Source organism: Enhydra lutris, unplaced genomic scaffold (assembly GCF_002288905.1).
Source record: "Enhydra lutris kenyoni isolate GAN:26980312 unplaced genomic scaffold, ASM228890v2 scaffoldscaffold12, whole genome shotgun sequence".
NCBI classification, from domain to species: domain Eukaryota; kingdom Metazoa; phylum Chordata; class Mammalia; order Carnivora; family Mustelidae; genus Enhydra; species Enhydra lutris.
In genome coordinates this window covers 51,798,438-51,820,229 of record NW_019154096.1, presented here as the reverse complement: position 1 = coordinate 51,820,229, position 21,792 = coordinate 51,798,438, and the positions used below count along the sequence as shown (strand labels likewise).

Genomic DNA, 21,792 nt, shown 5'->3' with positions numbered 1-21,792 from the left:
GTCACTCCTTCCCACCACAGCACTTTGTACAGGTCTCTCTTTGGCATTTATAACAACAATAATAGCCATTATTATTATCATTATTATCATCATCAGCATCATCATCACAGCTACAATTTGCTATATCTTCTCCAGGAGCCAGGCATAATTTCACCACACTATTGTGATTTCCCCTCCTAAATGGCAAGCTCTCTGAGGGGCAATAGCTATGTTCTACTTAACCTCCATTTCCCCAGAATCTAAGCATAGAACATGGCCCAGAGTAAGAGCTCCATAGCTAGTGGGTGACAAATGGATATCCATATGCAAAGGAATGAAGCTGGATGCCTACCTCGCACTGTACACAAAAGTTAACTCAAAATGGATCAAATGCCTAAATGTATGAGTGAAAACTATAAAACTCTTAGAAGAAAACGTAGGAGTAAATCTTTGTGACCTTGGAGTAGAAAATATTTTTTTATATTTTCTATATTTATATTTTATATATTATATTTATAAGACACCACAAGCACAAGCAACCAAGAAAAAAATAGATCAACTGGACTTTAGAATGCTTTGAGAACGTATTTAACGGACTACCAGCAAATCCTATATCTGATAGGGAGCTTGTATCCAGAATATATAAAGAAAATTTACAACTCATAAAAACACAACTCAATTAAAAAGTGGGCAAAAAATGGAACTAGACAGTTATTGAGGAAGATATACAAGTGGCCAATAAGCACACGAAGAGATGCTTAGCATCTTCATCATTAGGGGAATGCAAATCAGAACCCTAAGGAGATACCACATCACACCCACCAGAACAGCAATAATAAAAAAGTTAGTAACAAACGTTGATATGAATGTGGATAAACTGGAACCCTTAGACATTGTTGGTGGGATTATAAAATGAGTTACCTGCTTTGGAAAAGTTTTGTAGTTTCTCAAAATATTAAACGTAATTTATCATATGATTCAGCAATTCTACCGAATCCATATATGGGTGTATACCCATACTTCGGTAAACCCCATGCAAACTGAAAGCATATGTCCTCCCCAAAATGTGTACAGAAAGGTTCATATTTTTTTTTTAGGTTCATATTATTCTTAATAGCTAAACCATCAAAACAATCCAAAAGGGCATCAACTGATGAAAGGATGAATAATATGTGGTATATCCAGACAATGCAATATTATCTGGCCATAAAAAGGGAATGAAGTAGGGGTACATGTTACAACATAGACAAACTCTGAAAACATTATACTGAATGAAAGAAGCTAGACCCAAGAAGACACACCTTGTATGATTCCATTTACATGAAATGTCTAGAATAGGCTAATCTATACAGAAAGAAAGTAGATTAGTGATTGCCAGGAGCTAGGGGAAGAAAGGGATGGGGAAAAACTGCAGGGTTTCTTTTGGAGTTGATGAAATGTTCTAGAATTGGGTAGTGATGGTTGCACAACTGATGGCCCACTGAATTGTATACCTTAAAAGGGTGAATTTTATGGTATTTGAATTTTATCTCAATAAAGTTGTTATTAAAGCCAATTGGAAAAAAATAAAAAAGAACCGGTGCTTGAATGAGCAGGAAGTCAGTGGGTGAGTAAAAATAGGACTGGTTTCATAAAAAAAGAATAGGTTGAAATACAAGAGCAATACTGGTTTGGACACAGGTGGTGATGCTGGTCAAATGCTAGTTTAGAGCACTTGTCATTTTGTGCTCTAGGTTGTGGCAGAGACCAAAAAGCAGACAGAGGCGAAGCCATCAGGAGAATAGGAACGGGGGAGAGGGCACCATCTTGTCAATTTCTGTGGTGGTGGAGAAGGCAAGCAGGGATGAGGGTTTTTGTCACAGTTGGGAAGAAAGAATCTAAGAACAAAGATCTCTTTAAGACATAATGAGGCAAGAGGTAATGTTTTACATAGAAAACTTGTGAATGCTACTGCTTTATGAGGTACTATGTCCTTGGACCACACTACTGTGGCACCAACAGATGGGAAATTTGGGAGGGAGTTGAACGATCCAGACACAGGGATTTTATGGCAATGTACTTTCTAAAAGTTAAGGCTACATTTGTCTCTGTTGTAAAGAGTATATTTTATTCTGGGTTTACTGGTGTTCTACTTTTGAACTAACTATAGACACTCTGTCCTCTGGCTTGAATCCCTGCCATGTTCCTGGTGTCTGGTCTCCTCAGAAGGCCCAACTCTATCCTGATGGTCTGACTTGCCAACATGCCTTTCCTGGCATCTGGCAGCTGTGAGCTCCTTAAGCCTTGGTTTGCTTCCCTCCAGCCTGGGCTAATTTCTCTCAGCCTCTGATTTAGAGTCTCTAACTTTAATGCTGTCCACACCCTACTGAGACACTCCTATGGCCAGAGTCTTGCTTGGACCACAGCATTAGGATGTTTTGATTGGAACTCAGTCCTCAATGGGGTCAGTCACACTTATCTGGGATTAAGTCATATTATAGCCCTCCATTAAACATAAGACCCTCCAAGGCCAATCCCTTGGAATGCATTTCACTAGTTCAATAGTTGACAACACTGGAGGTACAATAGGATCATCTGAGAAGCTTTGATGTTCTAAAGACTGTATCCCAGGGTGCCTGGGTGGCTCAGTGGGTTAAAGCTTCTGCCTTCGGCTCGGGTCATGATCCCAGGGTCCTGGGATCGAGCCCCGAATCGGGCTCTCTGCTCGGTGGGGAGCCTGCTTCCTCCTCTCTCTCTGCCTGCCTCTCTGCCTACTTGTGATCTCTGTCAAATAAATAAATAAAATCTTTAAAAAAAAATTAAAGACTGGATCTCACACCCAGAGATCCTGATGTCAACCATTTGGGGTGGGGCCATGGCATCAATAGTTTAGAACATTCCCCAGGGGATGCTAATGCTCAGCCAAGGCTGAGAACTACTACTTGGTTTATAGTCACAGTTCTCAGAGTGTGCTCCCTGGACCAGCAGCATCAGCAGCACTAGAGAACTTAGTTAGAAATGCTAATTCTCAGGGCCCACGCCACCCCTAGTAAATCAGAATCTCAGGGGTTGTGCCCAGTGATCTGTGATTTTAATAAGCTCAACAGCTAGTTTAGATGCAGGCTAAAGTTTGAAAACCACTGGTTTATGGGTAGTCTCTGGCACTCTGGTTATTTGTCGGATGACTTACTAATGAGGAAGAAAAACAAGCACTGAGATGTCTAGTAAAATCCTGGTCCCTTTGGTGCACCTGGTTTAAGTTGCCAGATGCTCAGTACTTAAGACAGAAAAGAACCTCCTGGAACAAAGTGTAGCTGTAGTAGCAAGCTGATGTGTGTGCTCTCTCATATGTGTGGTGGTTATGGCATTTGGTTTGACACTGGGCAGAGAGTGAGTGTTGACTGTTTAACGCTGTGCTTGAAAAGGGGTTGCTTATAGCTTTTGTACCAATCACCTCTGAGACAAGCTTGAGGTACTGCACTATCGGTTAGGTTCTTGGTATGCCTCACTCAGATCAATAAAATTTCCCACTACTGAAAATCAAACCAGTCACTTCTCTTGTCCCCCAAATCCAAAGGATGGTTCTAGTACTGGTTTCTGGAAGTAACCTATCTCATCACCACAGGCATCAACACACCCAAACTGCACGTCACATTTCTTAGAAGGGCAACTAGGTTTTCAAGCATTGCTTTTAAAGCAATGGTTCTCAACTGGGTTGATTCATTGCCCCCCCCCCCCCCCGCCCCCGCCAGGGGACATTTGACAATGCCTGGAGACAAATTTGGGTTTTCACACTTGGGGTGGGGAATGCTACTGCAATCTAACGGGATATATTAGAGCATCAGTAAGTAAGTCAGTAAGAGGTGGCAATACCACAACTATATTTTAGTGTTGGAAGAATTGGAAATATTCCCTAAGGGTTTTTAGTAAATATAGTATCTAGATGGTTTAGGTACATCACAGAGAAGACCTCCTAAGACCTTTGTTAGTATATGCCTTGAAAAAAAAGGGGGGCAAATAATTGATTTGCTTCCTTTCTCTTTCAAAAATAGCTACAGCACTTTGCTAAGGTAACTGTTCCCAAGATAAAATTTAGAAGCTAAGACAAAAGCATAATTGCTTGGAAACAGAGAACTAAGGAAAGCAGAATTCATTTTATGGTTTTATGGGTTTTGCTTCTCTTATGACCTTCACCTTGTGAAATACATTGACATTTGCTATCTTTTTATTCTCCCTGGTGTCCCTGCAGCATCTCTCATTCATTTAGTAGGCAGCACTGAGTGCCTCTTCTTTCTTACTTTGGTCTTGAGAACCCTCTACCCGGAGTGTCTGAACTCCAGTGTGTTCCTGGGAGCAGCACCACTGAGCCTCACCGGGGCACTTGTTCAAAATGCCGGTTCTCAGGTACCACCTCTGACACACAGAATCAGGACTTGGTGGGGGAGGTGCGGCCCACACAGCTGTTTCAGTGATATCCCAGGTGACTCACGCACACTGAAGTTTGAGAAGCTCTACTTCTGACACCTGCTACTCCACGTGGAGCCCACGGACGAAGACTTGGCATTACTGGGAGGCTCGTGAGAGCCGTGGCAGCTCAGCCCCATCCCTGCCATCTGAGTCAGAATCTGCATGTCCTCAGGATTTTCAGGTGATTCTTATGCACATCTGGGTCTGAGAAGAACTGGTCAGGACCCTGGTTTTCTTCCCACCCTTATGACTGACATGTTTCTGTTTCCACTGTGGATTCCTTCAACCTCACCTAAAGGTAAATACATCTCAAAGGCTCTAGCTCAGATTCTCAACCCTGGCTGCAAGTGGGAGTCACCTGGGGAGCTTTAAAACCTGTTGATTACCTGTGTGCCACTTGCAGAAGTTCTGATCTAACTGGCCTGGGGTACAGTCCAGGCACTGGGATGTTTAAAGCTTCTTCAGGTGACTCTACTGCACAGTTAAGAGCCTCTTCTCCAGTCCTTGATCCTCTGCTCCCCTTTTCTTGATTACAGATCCCAGTAGAGCCCATCACTTTAAATATCACCCCTACTTCGCCCCTGAGGGCTAAATTTATATGCCAGCATCAGTGTCTAGTTTGACTTCCCATCCTGTTTTTTTTTTTTTAATAGATTCTATTTATTTATTTGAAAGACAGAGAGACAGCAAGAGAGGGGATACAAGTAGGAGGAGTGGGAAAGGAGAAGCAGGCTCCCTGTTGAGCAGGGAGCCTGATGTGGTGCTCAATCCAGATCATGACCTGAGCTGAAGGCAGACGCTTAACGACTGAGCCACCCAGGCACTCCTCTCCCATCCCGTTTTAAACATTTTGCCTGAGTATTCTCCTTGTCTTGTCAGAATCACTTATCACAATAGGATCACATGATTTTCAAGGGCCACTATCCTCGTTCTTGCCCCTTCACTATAGTAAGTGGCACTATCAACCTTCTAGTTACTCAGGGTCATCACTCAGGAGTTACTTTTTACTTTCTTTTCCTTTGTTCCTACTAGGAAACAAAATCCCCACATGCTTGCAATTCCTCTTTTCTTCCTTCATTTCATCAACAAGTATTTATTAAGTGCCTACTATGTACCAAGCACTGTTCTAGAAATTCAGCAATAAACACAATGGACAAAATCATTTCCCTTCTGTAGCTTACATTCTAGTAACTTGGGGTGAGAGATAATAAGCCAGATAAATATGTAAAATCTGCATCATAGTTCTAAGAGGAAAAGGCAATGAGGAAGTATGTGAGTGTTACAATTTTAGGTAAGGGAGGGCAGGGGTGAACTCCCCGAGAAGGTGGTATTTGAGTAAAGATCTGAAGGCAGTGGGGTGGGGAGCCCTGTGGGTATCTCAGGGACAACTTTTGCAATAGAACAAGAAGCAAAGGTCCTTAGTATTATTGGTGTGCTTAAGGAATAGCAAGGATGCCAGGAGGGTGGCTGCTGGGTGTGGGAGAGGACAGTAGTAAGAGTCAAGATCAGGGAAGTAAGAGGTGGTTGGTGCATGTGTGAAAAAGCCTGGAAGGCCTTTGTTAGGACTTGGTTCTTTGAGCGAGATGAAGCCATTGTACAGTTTCTTGTGTGCATGTCTGTGTGTGTGTATGTTTGTTTTTTTGACAAAAGAGTGATGTGATCTGACTTATGTTTTAAAAGACTCTTTCTAGCTGTTGTCTTAAGAATGGATACAAAGTGGGCAGAGGTGGAAGAAAGCACAGAGACCTCATATGAAGCTCTGGCAGTCATTTAAGTGAGAGATGGATGGTGGCTTGGATGGTAGGTAGCAGGGGAAGTGGTGAGATGTAAGCAGGCTCTCTAGACCTGTTGAAAGCAGAGCCTACATGAGGGATTGGATGTGGAACAAGAGCAAAAGGGAAGTTTGGGCCCAAGTAGCAACAAGAATGAAACTGCAATTTACAGAGTTTGGAAATATTACACGAGGAGTCAGTTTGGCACCCACAGCAGAAGGTCAGTTTTGGACAGTTGAAGTTTGGGATGTCTTTCAGACCTCCAAGTGGAATGTCAAGTACAAGCTGGGAATATAAGTCCAGAGTTGATTATAACTTTGGGAGAATGAATAAAATAATCATGGGGGTGAGACTAGACAAAGAGATCCATTTCTGAGCCCTGGGGTGTTCCAAAATTTAGAGGTCATAGAACATTCATGCAACAAATACTTGAGCATCTGATATGGGTAGGCCCTGCTCCAAGTGCTTGAGGATGTATCAGTGAATATGATGTAGGAGGAACCAGTAAAGGAGCCTGAGAAGGAATGTATAGAAGGTAATGAAATCTCAGAGGTTTTCTCCATTCCAGTTGCAAGTGCACAGTCCTTAATTTCCATGTCCTCATCACATCTTGGACAATTGCGCTGATATCCTAACCAGTCCTCCTTTTGGTCTCTCCAGCTCCAATCCATTCTATCCACCAAAACTAGACTGATTGCCCCCAAACAGCATTCATGAGCTTATTCCCCACTTCAGTAACATGTACCAGTTACCAGGAAGGATCATATCTGAAGTCTTCTCACTATCATTAAAGGCCTCCATGGTTTTTTCAGTATATATCTTGCCTTCTTTCCCACTACTCTACCAAAATGGATTGTGTTTATTCCCCAAACAATAATTGGTCCAAGGATATTCAGCTAATGAATGGTAGAGCCCATATTCGAGCTCAGGGAGCTGAATAGGACCCACCCACCTGGGGTTTGGGGAAAGCTTCAAGACAACTAAATGAGACTAGATCCTTGAGCTTCAGGCTTCTCAGACTCAGAGCTGGTCTTAGAGGCAGCCCATGGGGCTAGCTTGTCTCTCTCTAGGTTCAGGCTAAACATAACCAGGATCATCAGCTTAAAAAAATCGCTGTGATGACCCAGAGTGATCTGGCTAAGCTTTGACTGATGGTGACTTTTGCAGGCCATGAACCAACCTCAGACATGAGGAAAGACACTGAAAGGCAAATAGGCCTCGCCTAAGTTGTCTAAAGATCATACGGTTCTAGGCCAGTTCAGAGGCTCTGGCCAAGCTAGGCTAGTCCCAGGGAGGAGAGAGATGTGGCACTCAGGGGCTCTATTTAAGTAAGCCAGACTCTGGAGGTGACCTTAAAACCCATCCTTTTGACAGTTCTTATTCTGGTAAAGATAGCCGACAGCTACTCCAGCATTCTCCCCGGTTCTGATCTGAACCAAGCTGACTCCTGTGAGCCCAGGTCAACATTCACCCCATTTTCCAGTTTTTGTCCTAGGAGTAACTGCCATACCTATTGGTGCACACATTAACCTCTAGTCTTCATCATATCTCTGCCAAATGGGGATTGTTACTACTAAGATATGAATGAGAAAATGGAGACTCAGAAATAGTCACTGTCCAAAGTAAATAGCTCTCACTTCTGTTTATTATGTCCAGTCACATTTACATGGGGTGGATCCAAGAATGCACCTGTTATACTAAATGATTAACTAGATACAATAGGTGTCATTAGATCAGTAAGGTAGGAGGCAAATGGTGGAGTGTCCTGAATGTGGTATAGTATACAGGCATTATTGTTAGCCTTTGCAGTAAACTTAAAATATAGTATCATTATTCCCACTTGGGGAAGGGAGATAAGCCTCAGTCAGAGTGGCAGAATCACCTGCCCTAGTACACAACTAGTAAACAAAGAAGCTGGGATCTGAGTCCATGTGTCCAGGACTTGGTCTGTGGCTCCATGGCCTGAGGCAGCAAGTCATAGATGTGGCTTCTGATTCTGCCTCAGTCACTAACATTGAGCAGGACACTCATGTCTCCAGATTGCAGGTGCCTCATATACGATAAGGGAAAAAATACTACCGATTTCACAAGCATGGTGGTACAAAATGAGTTAACTGTTTGGGGAAGTTCTTTGCAAATGTAAAGATTAACTATAAGGGATTATCATTGCTATTTTTATTATTTGTCTTTTCTGGGCCTCAGTTTCCTCCACCTTAAAATTAAAAGATGGGACCGGGTGACCTCCAAGGAGCCTTTTCTGGCAAAATTCTCTACTTTGGGGGTGTGGGGGAGCAGAGGGAGAGAGAGAGAATCTTAAGCAGGCTCCACACCTGAGATCACGACCTGAGCAGAAGTCAAGAGTCAGACACTTAACGAACTGAGCCACCCAGGCACCCCTAAAATTCTCTACTTTTAGAAGTCTAAACACTTTTGGGCTACATTAAAACAGTTTGGTTTTATAGGATGATTCTTGGTGATGATACACCAGAATTTTAACAGGGCTCACAGTTATAGCCTCTTGTGCTTACAAAGGGTTGTGAACTCCTAATGTTTATTTCTTAGTATTGAAGAATTCTGTTGGAATAAGATGAGAAAAAGATGCCATGACACATGCTAGATTTCTTTTTTATATATACAATCAAATCAAATTACTTTGTATCAAATCAGGAAGAGAAACACAAAAATGTTACCCTACTTACCAGTCCTATAGCCACCACCTTGATTTGGGAAGACAAAACAGTCCTTTTCTCTATTAAAAAAAGGCTCGGGGTGCCTGGGTGGCTCAGTGGGTTAAAGCTTCTGTCTTCAGTTCAGGTCATGATCCCAGGGTCCTGGGATTGAGCCCTGCATAGGGCTTCACTGCTCAGCGGGGAGCCTGCTTCCCCCCCTCCCCGCCTGCCTCTCTGCCTACTTGTGATCTCTCTCTGTCAAATAAATAAAATCTTTAAAAAAAAAAAAAGGCTCTACTTTGTAGTAATTACCTTGTTCTACTTCACCCAAAAAAAGAATAATCAATACACTGCTCATAAAAAGTTCCTTGAGCCACTAAAAGGCAGTTATTGAAAAACCAACTGTGTCACCCAGAACACCATGGTAACCAGTTATCACCAGGGCATGAAAAAATAGTTGTTAATCACTAGGAACTGAGCTGGTTGGCAATTTGGCTTGCTAAGCAACACTGCAAAAATAGCAGAGTAACGACCCATTATCTGGAGATCTGAATTTGCACAGCTCTAAATCTGGTCCCAGAAGGAACTACCCCAGGTCCATACACCCAGCCCATGCCCTAAGCTCCCTATCAAAGCCTAATTAATCATTTATTCACCAAATATTTATTGAAGCTTATTGTATACCAGACACACAATTCCCAACATGCATATTTACTTGATTTCTCAGTTCAGTAGAGGCTGTGAAAGACACACAGAAAAGAGTGGTTTTGTGATGAGTGAGGTGGGGGGAGAGGCTTGCTCGAGGCCAACTCAGAGAGAACTAGCAGCTGATAACCAGAGGACAGAAAAAAATAAAGTAGACAACAAATGGCTTGATAACACAGCATAAAATAACTACATTCTCATGACCACCCTCCTGCGTCATCAAGAAAAAGATTAAGTTATATTTAGGATCCTTTCCTAAGGAAGGCAGGAATGGGCATAAAACATTTTAGAAATATCACCACCAAAAATGGTTAAAATATATAGCTTTGGCCTTTGGAGAGAACAGAAATTATGTTTGACAAATATCTCATTCTGCCTAGTTCCCTATTTTGCTGGAAGAAAAGCAGCATGAAGATCATTGCCTTGCCAGCATTCAAGTGTGGCTGGCGTTGGCTTCCTTTCTGCCTTTATTCTTCTCGTTCAGTCTCCTTTCATAATTTCTTGTCAGAATCCTTCTCCTCTCACTTCCTCAGAGAAGTTTTCCCAGATCCTTCTAGGGAATTTCTCCCTTGGGCCTTCCCCACAGATGTTTGGATGCACTTGCCTATCCACCAGGCTGCTCAGAGCCCTTTCCATCAAGGCCCTTCCTGCTTTCATGCTCCCGGAGGGCAGGCTCTTTTCCATATTTGTATCTGCATCCATCTCCCAGAGCCCTAGTACCTATGCACTCAGTGAAAGTTCCTGAACTGAGCTGCCCACACAATCACTAGGCATAGAGAGAAGGTCGGCTGGTCTAGATGGCACTTTCCCTACTGGATGTAAAATGGCCCAGGAACCCACATGACACCCATACTGGCCCCCTTTCCTCAAAGCTTTGCATGTCTGCTCCTTTCCCCTGGAAAGCTCTTCTTCTGGGAAACTACTTCTTGCTACCCTTTAAGATTCAGCTCAAATATCACTTGGGGAGGAGGAGGAATCTATCCTTACCCACAAGACCAAGTCAGGGCCCCTGTTATATGCTCTCATGGCTCCCTCTACCTTTTCTTCAAATCACTTGTTACCACTTAAAATTATTTATTGATTAACGTAGAACTTTCTACTGCATGGCAAGCACCAGGAGGGCAAGAGGCCTGACAGAGAATAATGTCATTTGGAAGGAAGGAATGAAGGGAGGGAAGGAGGAAGAGAGGGAGGGAGGGAGGGATGGATGGAGAGGGGAGAGGGAGGAGGGAGAAAGAAAGGAAAGAAGAATGAATTGAGAAGAATCCCAGTTTGGAAAGGAACAGACAGCAGAAAATAAAGAGAACTGGAAGAGATATTATGGAAGGTCTAGGGACCCCCAAACTGGGCCTAGATGTAAACCAGTTTAAGAAAGTATTAGGATCATCCACAGATACCACCCCCTGCCTTGATACCCAAATGCTTTAAGGGGTCCAGAAACACAACCAAATGTATCTGATTGTTAAAAAATGTAATTGAGGTGAGCTACTATATTCTTCAAATAAGAGAGGACTCACCAAGGATGATAAAACGAGGCAATGCAATGTAACTGCAGCCTGTGGGATTTACATTAGATAAAAAGTCTGACAATGAAGGCTGTTATGTCCTGAAAAGATAACCAAATCTAAAAATGAAAGCGTGAATTAGATTCTGTCAGGTTTTTCAGTGCCCCTTCCAGCTCAGATTCTATTGTTACCTCGTATTTCTTTTGCCAGACTGAGAAAAAGAAAATTATTTCAGAACAGTATTACAACAATCATAATAGAAATGTCTAAAGAAAGAAATATAAATTGGCAATTTAATCCCTTGTATATTTAATAATTTCTACTTTTTCAGGTTCACTTTTATTCTGCCTCCCTGTACACGATGGGCTATGCTTTGTTTACTGTTTAATCTAAATAGTGTTTAGAAGGTAAACATTCTAACGTGGACTATTAGGCAGCCACATTTAACGTTTGTAAACACATTACATCTAATTAAATCAGTGAAATAGAACTTTGAGTGGAAATAATTTTTCATTTTCTTTTACAAAAGACAAAAAATGTAGTCTTTCATTTTTCTTTCATTTCATGTTTTAGCAGCTTTTTATAGAATTAAGCTACGGGATGATTATTCTTCCTGCTAAAATATCACACCAGAATTTGGAGTGATGAAGCAAAACCCTGACTTTTCAACCAGATTATTCCTCAGTGAAAATGTTACACTGTGTGTCTGTGCCAGGAGCACTTATTGGCAAGCTGGATGGCTTTTAAGCAAAAGATCACATGAAGTAGAACCAAAGTTTGAAGAAGATACCTTTACTCGGTCTGTCTTGTTCACCACTGTATTCCCAAGGCCTAGTACAGTGCCTGGTCTAAAGCAGGAGTTCAATATTTACTGAATAAACGAAGGAATCAATGAATGAGCAAAGACTGAGTAGGAAAACTACAATAAGCTATCTTATAGCCATGCTGTTCTATAGACAGAATAACTCAACATTATGTGCATGATGAGGTCTTTTGTTTAGGAAGATGGTGTTACTAACCTGGCAAAGCCAATTTATTTAACTGTTAAATATTGGAGCAATAGTACCCAGAGGCCATTGGCTTCAGACCCAAGCTTTATTCCTTCTCTCTGTTCTCTGCGTAGGGTTGGTTTCCTCCTAAAAATAATCCAATAAACGGAGTAAACTGTAGAAATTAAGTTCGACAAATCTCTAGGGCTCCATTTGATAAATTAGTCTTCCCAAATTATGGGACTCACTCCTAAGGAGACTACAGTGAAAATAATTATCATCATATTAACAAAAAATCACTCTTGGGGTTAGAATGGGATATTTTATTAATGGAGGAAGGCCAGACCAGGGCTTTTTCTGTTTATTTTCTTTTTAAGAATTTGATTAAGGTTGTTACTATGGGTGCTATATTTTTTAATATGACAAAACATTAGGAGTTATTACTTCAGGATAGTGGGATGATTACCTTCAGGTGATTTCCATGCTTTGTCTACTGTTCTATATTTTTCAGTTTTCTGTAATGAAAACTTACAAATGTTTTTTGTAAGTTGTAATGTAGTATAGAAACTTACAAACTTCCGTAAAAATTTTATAAAAGCCAAAAAACCTCACCATAGTCACTCTCTTCTCCATGTTCTCATTGCATTTTTATATTTCTATTTATCACTCTTGTTTTAATGATTTATATAGAGGTCTGTCTTATCCACATGTTCCATGCTAAAACATGACTTGTAAACTATAATGTTATTGACGTGGGGGGGTAGGGGTGGAGAAAGGTGAGTCCAGCCTGTTTCCTAGCTTTTCAAAGGGGAACATTCTTCTATCAGGCTGTAGGCTCTTTGGGAGCAGGGACTGTATCTCATACATCCAACTCTTAGCACATTGCTTTCAACATGACAAGGGATAAATAGTTGTAACAATAAATAGATATGCCTAAAAAAGGAGAGAAACCATATATGCAACACTTTTCTTCTAACAACACTTAAAATTTGCCTTCGTCCTGCATGGTCCACAATGATTGGCTGAGATCATTAATGATGCATTTACTACAAATCTGTTCAGATCCTTTTTGTTAAAGTTTAACTCCTTCAGTTATTCATTTAGTCATTCAGCAAACATTTACTGAAAACTTAGCAAGGGCTCTATCCATTGTTAGGTGCTATAGCTACAAAGACAGATAAGATAGTCTTGGCTCATGATGTGGGTCAGTAGCACTAATAAGCAAAAACCAATCATGCAACCTGTTAATTCAATAAGAGAGATATGGGACAATTACGTCGGCTCAAACTGGGGTTTACAGGAATAGCTTCCCAGAGGAGGTGGCCCCAGTGCTGAGTGTTAGAGGAGGAGCTGGAGTAGGGACTAATCGAGCAATGCATATTCCTAATAAAGAGTATGGCCTGAGGAAAGGGACAAAGGCAAGAAACAGTAAAGGGACAAAGACAAGCAATAGCAGTATGGCCATGAAATCCAATGTTGCCCCAACTGTGGTAGGAAGCGGTGAGGGATAAGCCTGGAGAGGAGGGCAGGGAGCAGGTCAGGAGAGAACAGCTTAGACTTTATCCTGCGGGCAGTGCGGGGAGTACAGAAGGGGTTTAAGCAGGGGATGATGTCACCAGAGATTATTTTAGTGGCAAGGGAGAGGACAGATTTGAGGGAGACAAAAATTGGATGAAGCAGAATTTCTTAGGAGGCATTTGCACAAGAGTAATAGGTTTGTGTTTATATTTAAGAATCTTAGCGAACATTTATTTAGCATTTATAATGACAATTACTAAATAAGCAGTATAATGCAATAGTATCTTATTATTTCAACCAACCCTATGAGTAAATACCATTATTATCCTCATTTTACAAATAACAAAACAGACAGTTAAGTAACTGTCCCAAGGCCAGCAGGTAGTTCGGACAGTCTGGCAGCAAAGCTTCTGTTCTTAATCACTATCTCATCTGTTTAATTTTAGTCTCTGCCACTGGAATGAAAGCTCTGTGCAGACAGGGAGGACCGTTGTATATTCTCTGCCGTGCCTAAACAACAGGTACACAGTAACTTTTTTTTTTTAATATTTTATTTATTTATTTGAGAGAGAGACAGTGAGAGAGAGTATGAGCGAGGAGAAGGTCAGAGAGAGAAGCAGACTCCCCGTAGAGCTGGGAGCCCGATGCGGGACTCGATCCCGGGACTCCAGGATCATGACCTGAGCTGAAAGCAGTCGCTTAACCAACTGAGCCACCCAGGCGCCCCACAGTAACTATTTCTTGATTAAACTCCATGACTCACCTAAGTGAAAGAATTAGTGGACTCTATCATATATAGATTCAAGAAATATTTTAGATGCAATTTTGGCAAATTTTTGGCAGACTTTGGTGATTGTTATGGACTGAATGTCTCTCTCTCCACCGTCCCAAATTCATATGTTGAAGCACTAACACCCCTCCCCAGTGGGGTGTCTAAGGAAGTAATTTAAGTTAGATAAGATCATAAGGGTGGGGCCCTAAACCAACAGGATTGCTGTCTTTGTAAGAGGAAGAGAGACCAGAACTTGCACTCTCTATAGACATGTACTGAGGGAAACGCCATATGAAGACGTAGTGAGAAGACAGGAAGAGAGCTCTCACAGGAAAGCGAATCAGGTGCAACCTTGATCTTGGACTTCTGGCCTCCAGAATTGTGAGAAAATAAATGTCTGTTTACGCTGGCTAGTCCATGATATTTTGTTATGTCAGCCCAAGCAGACTAAGACAGTGATTAGTAGGATGAGGGTGAGGGGTGAAGGGGGCCTTTCTCACTTGGGAGACTGGAGGGGCAGTGGTGCCACTGACTGGGGTAGAGAATCTGGGAAAAGGAGAGGTTGGTTATGGTCAATGGAACAACACTAATTATCCTATACTTTGGGTTCACCTTACTCAAACAAAAAATACAGTAGAAATTAGCTACTTAAAACCATTCATTCAATAAATATTCTATTCATCCCCCTTGCATTGATGGCCACTGTGCTTGTCCTGAGAATACAAAATAAATAAGATTCATTGTCTGCCTTTTAGGAGCTCACAGTCCAGTGGGGATAAATACTGTTCTTTTTAGTAAAGCTAGCATGCTAGCTAGAAAGACCTTTTTCCTTTTCCCCATTTCTAAAGACCTGGAGCTCATAAGAAGTATAGTGGTAAAAATCCCATATGGATAAGACCTTTGGAGTCACATGACCTGGATTTGAATCTGGGCCTTGGAATACTAGCTAGGTGATGGTCTTAGATAGGCCAAGCAACCTTTCTGGGTCTTGGGGTCCTCATCTGTAACTGCAGAGTTGTTTTATGCATCAGATAAGAGAAGATAAGTAGAAAGTTTTGTAAAATGCATATTACATTTATTTTGTAAAATATATTTATTTTGTAAAATACATATTAGCAATCACTGTAATTATAAAAGCTCCATTTCTAATCTATGAAAACTAGAGGTAAATCAGCCAGAGACAGCAAGCCAGAGGTGAAAGGCTGCCTTTGAAGCCTGTGGGGTGGAGGATGGAATGTGACTGGTGTAGTGGGAAAAAGAACAGGTTCTGGGGTCCTGCCGATCTAGGTCAAATCACAATTCAGTTATCAACTGTGGGGACTTGACTAAGTCAAGTAATGGAACTAAGCTTTAGTTTCTTCTTTTAGTATAAAATGGAGTTGATAATGCCCACCCAGGAAGGTCATTCTGAGTACATAAAGGGCCTGGCAGGGTGCCTATCAGAGCTGTCGGCTCAATTAATGGTAATTGTTGTTCCTATTTGTCATTTTCCTCCCCTACCTCCTAAGGGGTTTGCTTAGTTAAGATACTTGAGATGCAAAGAAGTGAGGGAAACAGAAGGGCTTTTATGACTTACTTTAAGGGTAAAGAAAAGTAGCTCAACGCAGCTTTCCTTTCCTAATCTATGGTGCAAACACGTGTTTAGCAAATGACCGTGTTAAGCAAATGACCGTGTTATATGGCATGAAGCCAGAGAACACTCAACTTGATACTTACTCCTTGTATTTATTCTAAGTAAACCTACCAATCACTATTAATAAGGGTTCTCTGGAGGCAGTGCTTCTCAGACTTTAATGTACACATGAGTCACCTGGGGGCTTATTAAAGTGCAGATTTTCATTCAGTGGATTTAAAATGAGGTAGAAAATTCTACATGTCTACCAAGGTCTGAGGTGAAGCCCATGCTGCTGGTTTCAGTAGCTCACCGCGAGTAAGGAGCAAGGCTCTGAAGAGGTGTGGAAATCTCTTCATCGGCATGGTGTGCACTGTAATTGCCAGCTTCTCTTTAGCAATCTAAGTACAAACTAACTGCTGATAGAACACTGACAAGCCTTTTTCAGACAAGATTTAGATATTCTGCAGCACTGCTCATTTCAGATCAGTACTGACTTTTTTGGGCAGCCTACTATGTGCAAGGTGCTAGGGATACAAAGCAGGTTAGTGAGACACAATTCCTGCTTGAATACTGTCCTTTTTCTGACATGGTACATCCTTGTAAACTGTTAACTTTCTAAGGGCACTGTTATTGTCTTGCCTATTGCCTACTCCATAGATAATAAATAGTAAATGAATGAATGAATGAGTTTACAGGAGTTTCATGAAAAATGTCCTCCAGTAGCACATGACATATACTATCTTAACTGCACTCTGTCTTAACTATCATGTTTAAGGGATAGTTATGTCAGAATCAGGCTGATAAGGTGGGCCCCAATCCAACCTGACTGATATCTTTATAAAAGAAGAAATGCTTAGAACCACAGAGATTCCAGGAATGAGCTCACACAACTGGAGGATGACCGTGGATGGACTCAGAGAGAAGGCAGCCATCTGCAAGCCAAAAAGAGAGTCCTCAGAAGAAACCAAACCTGCCCACACCTTGATCTTGGACTTCCAGATTCTAGAACTATGAGGAAATAAACTTACGTTGTCTAAGCCGCTCAGTTTACGGGATTTGTTATAGTAGTTCTTGCAAATTAATATATAGATTTGCACAGTTTTTATGCCCAGATCCAAGACTCATTTCTGTAGGAGTCTTAAAACATGTAAGAATAATTCTAAGAGTGGATGAATGAACGTAAGGGTACAGTGAGAATGAGTCATGCAAGGACTTGGGGGAGACAGATTAAGAAGGTGAAATAGTAGCCCAGATTGGGCTAAAACAGCTGTAATATGTACACATTTCTCTCCCCTTCTCATGATACCAACAAGAAGTCTACAGCTTTGATTGAAAATAGGTTTTCAACACCCTCTCCCCCTTCAGGCTACACTTTGATACTTAACACAATATTATCTGTCTAAAAAAATTGTGGCAGGAGGAAGACCCAAGTTTTCTCATTGTATGAAAGTCCTAAAGAGCACCTGTGATGATAAAGTAATATGACTGAATTTTTGATAAACAAAAAGATATGTCAAGATATGCCAAATGTGGGGCACCTGGGTGGCTCAGTGGGTTAAGGCCTCTGCCTTCGGCTTGGGTCATGGTCCCAGGGTCCTGGGATCAAGCCCTGCATCGGGCTCTCTGCTAAGCGGGGAGCCTGTTTCCTCCTCTCCCTCTACCTGCCTCTCCACCTACTTGTGATCCCTGTCTGTCAAAACAAAACAAAACAAAACAAAAAACTTTAAAAAAGATATGCCAAATGTGATTCCTGCTAACCACAGGGAATCTACATTTGAAGCTTGATTCTAAAATCAGGGGATTGATTTTTTTGTTTTTTCATTAAACATGCTAACTCATATGTACAGATGAATGCCTCCTTCAAAGTGGTCATTCTAGAAGGTTCTACACTTACTCTAACCATGTCATTGTTCTCAACTCATTCCTGGAATTGTTTTCAGGGTCTGTAAGATAGTCTTCTGCACTCAGTGGTGACTCTTGAAGGTAGATTTGATTTTCAAAAACAATCAAGTGTCCTTCTGGGTAACTAGGAGAACCAGTCAAACTGCGTAATCCCAAGAAGACCGATCCTAAAGAATACAGGCTGATTTTTCTTGAGTGAATTGTACTCAGCTCCAGAAGACAGTTTCTAAAGGCAAACCCCAGACAGTAGTAAACATGCTATAGACATGACAGGGGTGGAGTGGTGACTACTCTGAAAGAAACCCCATTCATTTGTATATGCAAATTTTCTAGTGGTTCCCTTTACCAGACTATTTCTCATCCAGATCAACCCTCCCTTATGGGACCTGGGTTCCCAGAAGTACAAGGACCTCGCTGCCTTAATCAGTTTTTTTTTTAATTTTATTAATTTATTTGACAGACAGAAATCACAAGTAGGCAGAGAGACAGGCAGAGAGAGAGGAAGAGAAGCAGGCTCCTGGCCAAGCAGAGAGCCCGATGCGGGGCTCAATCCCAGGACCCTGGGATCATGACCTGAGCCGAAGGCAGAGGCTTTAACCCACTGAGCCACCCAGGTGCCCCCCTTAATCAGTTTTTAAGGCAGCCTAGGTACTGGGAATGTTAAATAAGGGGAAAAAAAACCACTAGAGGAGTCTGGGGCTTATCACTCTTAGTGATTCAAAGGACAGAAAGATGAAGCAGAGAGAAGTTCCTGAGACATAACTTTCTGCTCCATGTAAAGACATTATCAGCAGCTGGAGCTGTCCAACAAGGGAGTTCGTTTGCCTGGGAGATTGTGTTTCCAGCCCGGAAGAGTTTAAAAGGAAGACTGCTTATTACAGAACGGTGTAGACGATCCTCGTGTATTGGGTGGGGAGCTACCCAATGACCTCCAAGGACTATCCACAGAGTCCAACCTGCACAGTACATGGCAATTGTTAGATCCTGAAAAATCCTGAAAGGGAATGAATGAGGAATATAGAGTGTCTTGTGAGCGAAGTGAAAGGTTAGAGGCTAGGGCTCAGTCAGCTGCAAGGAAGATAAGGAAAAGTGAAATGAAAATAGCCACCAAAAGGTGGGGCCTTCCTTTGAGTTTTTGCTATCATAAGAGAATTGCTTTGCACACCTGAAACGTCACATGTTTATGAATATTTTTGAGGGGGTAAGGAGCTGAGAGAGGAGATAGACCACTGCTCACCCTTCTTAAACTCCTCCAGCACCGTGTCCAGCCGGGTATCATTGAAGACGCAGTGCAGGGGCCGGTTGTAGAAGCGAGTGACGGTGAGTAGTGGCGTGCAGTCGTCGGGGTCCACGAAGGCCAAGTCCTTGACAAACAGAATGTCTACAATGTTGTGCCGCTGATCGCCCTCGTACACGGGGATACGAGTGTAGCCGCTGCGCAGAATCTCTGAGACGGTGGCGAAGTCGAGCACCGCGTCGGAGCGCAGCATGAAGCAGTCCCCGAGGGGGGTCAGCACTTCCTCCACCACCTTGGTGCGCAGCTCCAAGGCGCCCTGGATGATGTTGAGCTCCTCCTTCACCAGGTCGCTGTAGGGGTCTGCGGCCCGTAGCGTCTCCAGCAGCTTCTCGCGCGTGTAGAAGGTGCTGATCTCCTGACGCAGCGCCCAGTCCAGCAGGCGGCCCAGCGGGTAGCACACGGGAAAGGCGGCCGCCATCAGGAGTCGGGTCAGGCACACGCTGTGCGAAGCGATGGCCAGCCCGTGCCGAGAACACACTGAGTAGGGGCAGATCTCGGCGCCCAGAAACACGGCTCCGGTGCAGACGAGCGCCGGCAGCCACGGGAAGTGAATCCCTGCCTCGCTGTAATAATCTTCTCCGGTGCCCCCGACGCCCGGCGGCAGCGACGCGTACAGCCAGCCGGCCAGGGCCGCGTTGGCTCCGGCTTGGCCCAGGAGCAGGGTGCAGAGCAGATGGGTCCCCCTGCTGCGCACGGCCTGCACGCGGCGCGCCTGCTCCTGCTCTGCGGCCGAGCCGCTGTTCCGCAGCACCCGTAACTCCACCGGGTCCAGCGAGAGCAGGCTCAGGCGCAGGCCGCTGAAAAGGGCAGACAGGGCGAGCAGCAGGAGCGCCCCGAGCGCCCGGAGCCACGCTGGGGGCAATAGGTCCCCCCCCAGGACCGTACAGCCGCGGGCGGACGCGCAGCAGGAAGCCGCCGGCGGCGCCGTGGTGGTGCCAAGCGCGTCCGTCCCAGGCGCACAGCGAGAAGAGCTTCCCGCCACCGCCCGCGCCGCCCCGCTCTGCCTCGCCCTTGCGCAGCTCCCGCACCCTCACCTGGACTAAAGCCGAACCCGCCACGCCTCCGGGGCGCAACGGCCCCAGGACTTCCACGTCCGATGCCCAGTCGCTCTGCTCCCGGCAGCGCTGCGGTCCCGGGGGGCGCGTGGGGACAGCACTGGGCGCCACGCCGCTACCTCCCGGGGGCTCCTCGATGAACACGAGCCGCGGAGTCCAGTCGCCGGTGCCGTTCTCTCCCGGGGAAAGGGTGGGTGCGGGCACCGGCGCCGCGGGCGCCGCGGGCCCGGGCTGGAAATAGACGCGCAGGAGGAAGCTGGTGCCTTCCGCCGCGCGCAGGGTGCCCCCCTCCAGGGACACGCGGCCTCCAGCAGTGTCCTCGGGCCGCAGGCCCAGCAGCCAAGCGGCGGCGGCCGGGGGCTGAGGGGACAGGGAGAAGAAGAGCAAGAGCACAGCGCCTCGGCTGCAGCAGTCTCGGAGCCTGACACCCACCGCTGATGCCGCAGCCGCCATCCTGCACCCGGCGCGGATGCACGTGATACTGCAGAGAACAGAGGGAGATCTGGAGGGAGGAGGAGCCGGAGCCGGCAACCCGGCCGCAGGCAGGTCACCACGTGTGCACCCCCTGCAAGCGTGGGCTGTAGACGATGGGGACTCAAACCCAGCCCCCGCCTGGGGTCCCCGCAGGAGGCCGGAGGTGGCTACGCATCACTGCACCACGCATAACCCCCAAAACACGGGTGAATCTGAGTGGCAGCCTAAGGAAAGCTTGATTTGGAGCTCGGCCTCCTACTCCAGCAGTAGGGAGGCACTCTGCGAACTCCTACCCGGCAGTAAATTCCCTGTGGCACCACCGCTTCCCCATTGGCCAGGGATATTTCCCAGCGTTTTGCCTCTCCTCCTGCCTCTTGCCTTCCCCCTTCTGGTCAAAAGATATTCCAGAGACAGCCTCGAATCTGTAAAAACTTTACATTTGGTCTCAACTCTGGTTGACCTTTTATGCTTTAAAAATTTAGGTATTACTTAAGTTCAACTCCTTGTTGAGATCCAAATGTCCATGGATAAGAAACTGTTAAAATAAATTGTGACGCTACTATGTGATGGAATACTATGCAGCAGGAAAAAAGTGATGTGGATCCATGTGTTTGTGATATGGAAATATCTCCAAAGTAACAGTGGAAAAATAAGAAGGGGTGCTTGGGTGGCTCAGTCAGAGCATGGGACTCAAGAGCATGGGAGTCTTGAGTTCCACTGAAGTTATGATCTCAGGGTCCTGAGAAGGGGGACGGTGCTCAGCAGGGAGTCTGCTTGAGATTCTTTCCATCTCCCTCTGTCCCTAACCCCACTTGTGTTTGCTTGTCCTCTCCTCTCTCTCTCTCTCTCTCTCTCAAATAAATGAATCTTAGGGACTGGAGGAGATTATCCTGAGTGAAAAAAGTCAAGCAGAGAGAGTCAGTTATATGGTTTCACTTACTTGTAGAATGTAAAGAATAACATGGAGGACATAGAAGGAAAGGAAAAGTGAATTGGGGTAAATCGGAGGGGGAGAGGAAGCATGAGAGACTGTGGACTCTGAGAAAAAAACTCAGGGTTTAGGAGGGGGAGAGGGTGGAGGGATGGGTGAGCCT

General features: G+C 44.2%; 1 protein-coding gene across 1 annotated transcript in view; it reads right to left on the bottom strand.

Moving 5' to 3' along the window:
- LOC111145237 (cyclin and CBS domain divalent metal cation transport mediator 1) overlaps nucleotides 1-20,677 on the bottom strand; it is a 57,398-nt gene extending 36,721 nt beyond the window's left edge. The window contains 2 exon segments of the mRNA XM_022500009.1: nucleotides 19,110-20,043; nucleotides 20,045-20,677. Coding sequence (XP_022355717.1) covers nucleotides 19,110-20,043; nucleotides 20,045-20,677 — 1,567 coding nt within the window.
- Between the last annotated feature and the right edge of the window lie 1,115 nt (nucleotides 20,678-21,792).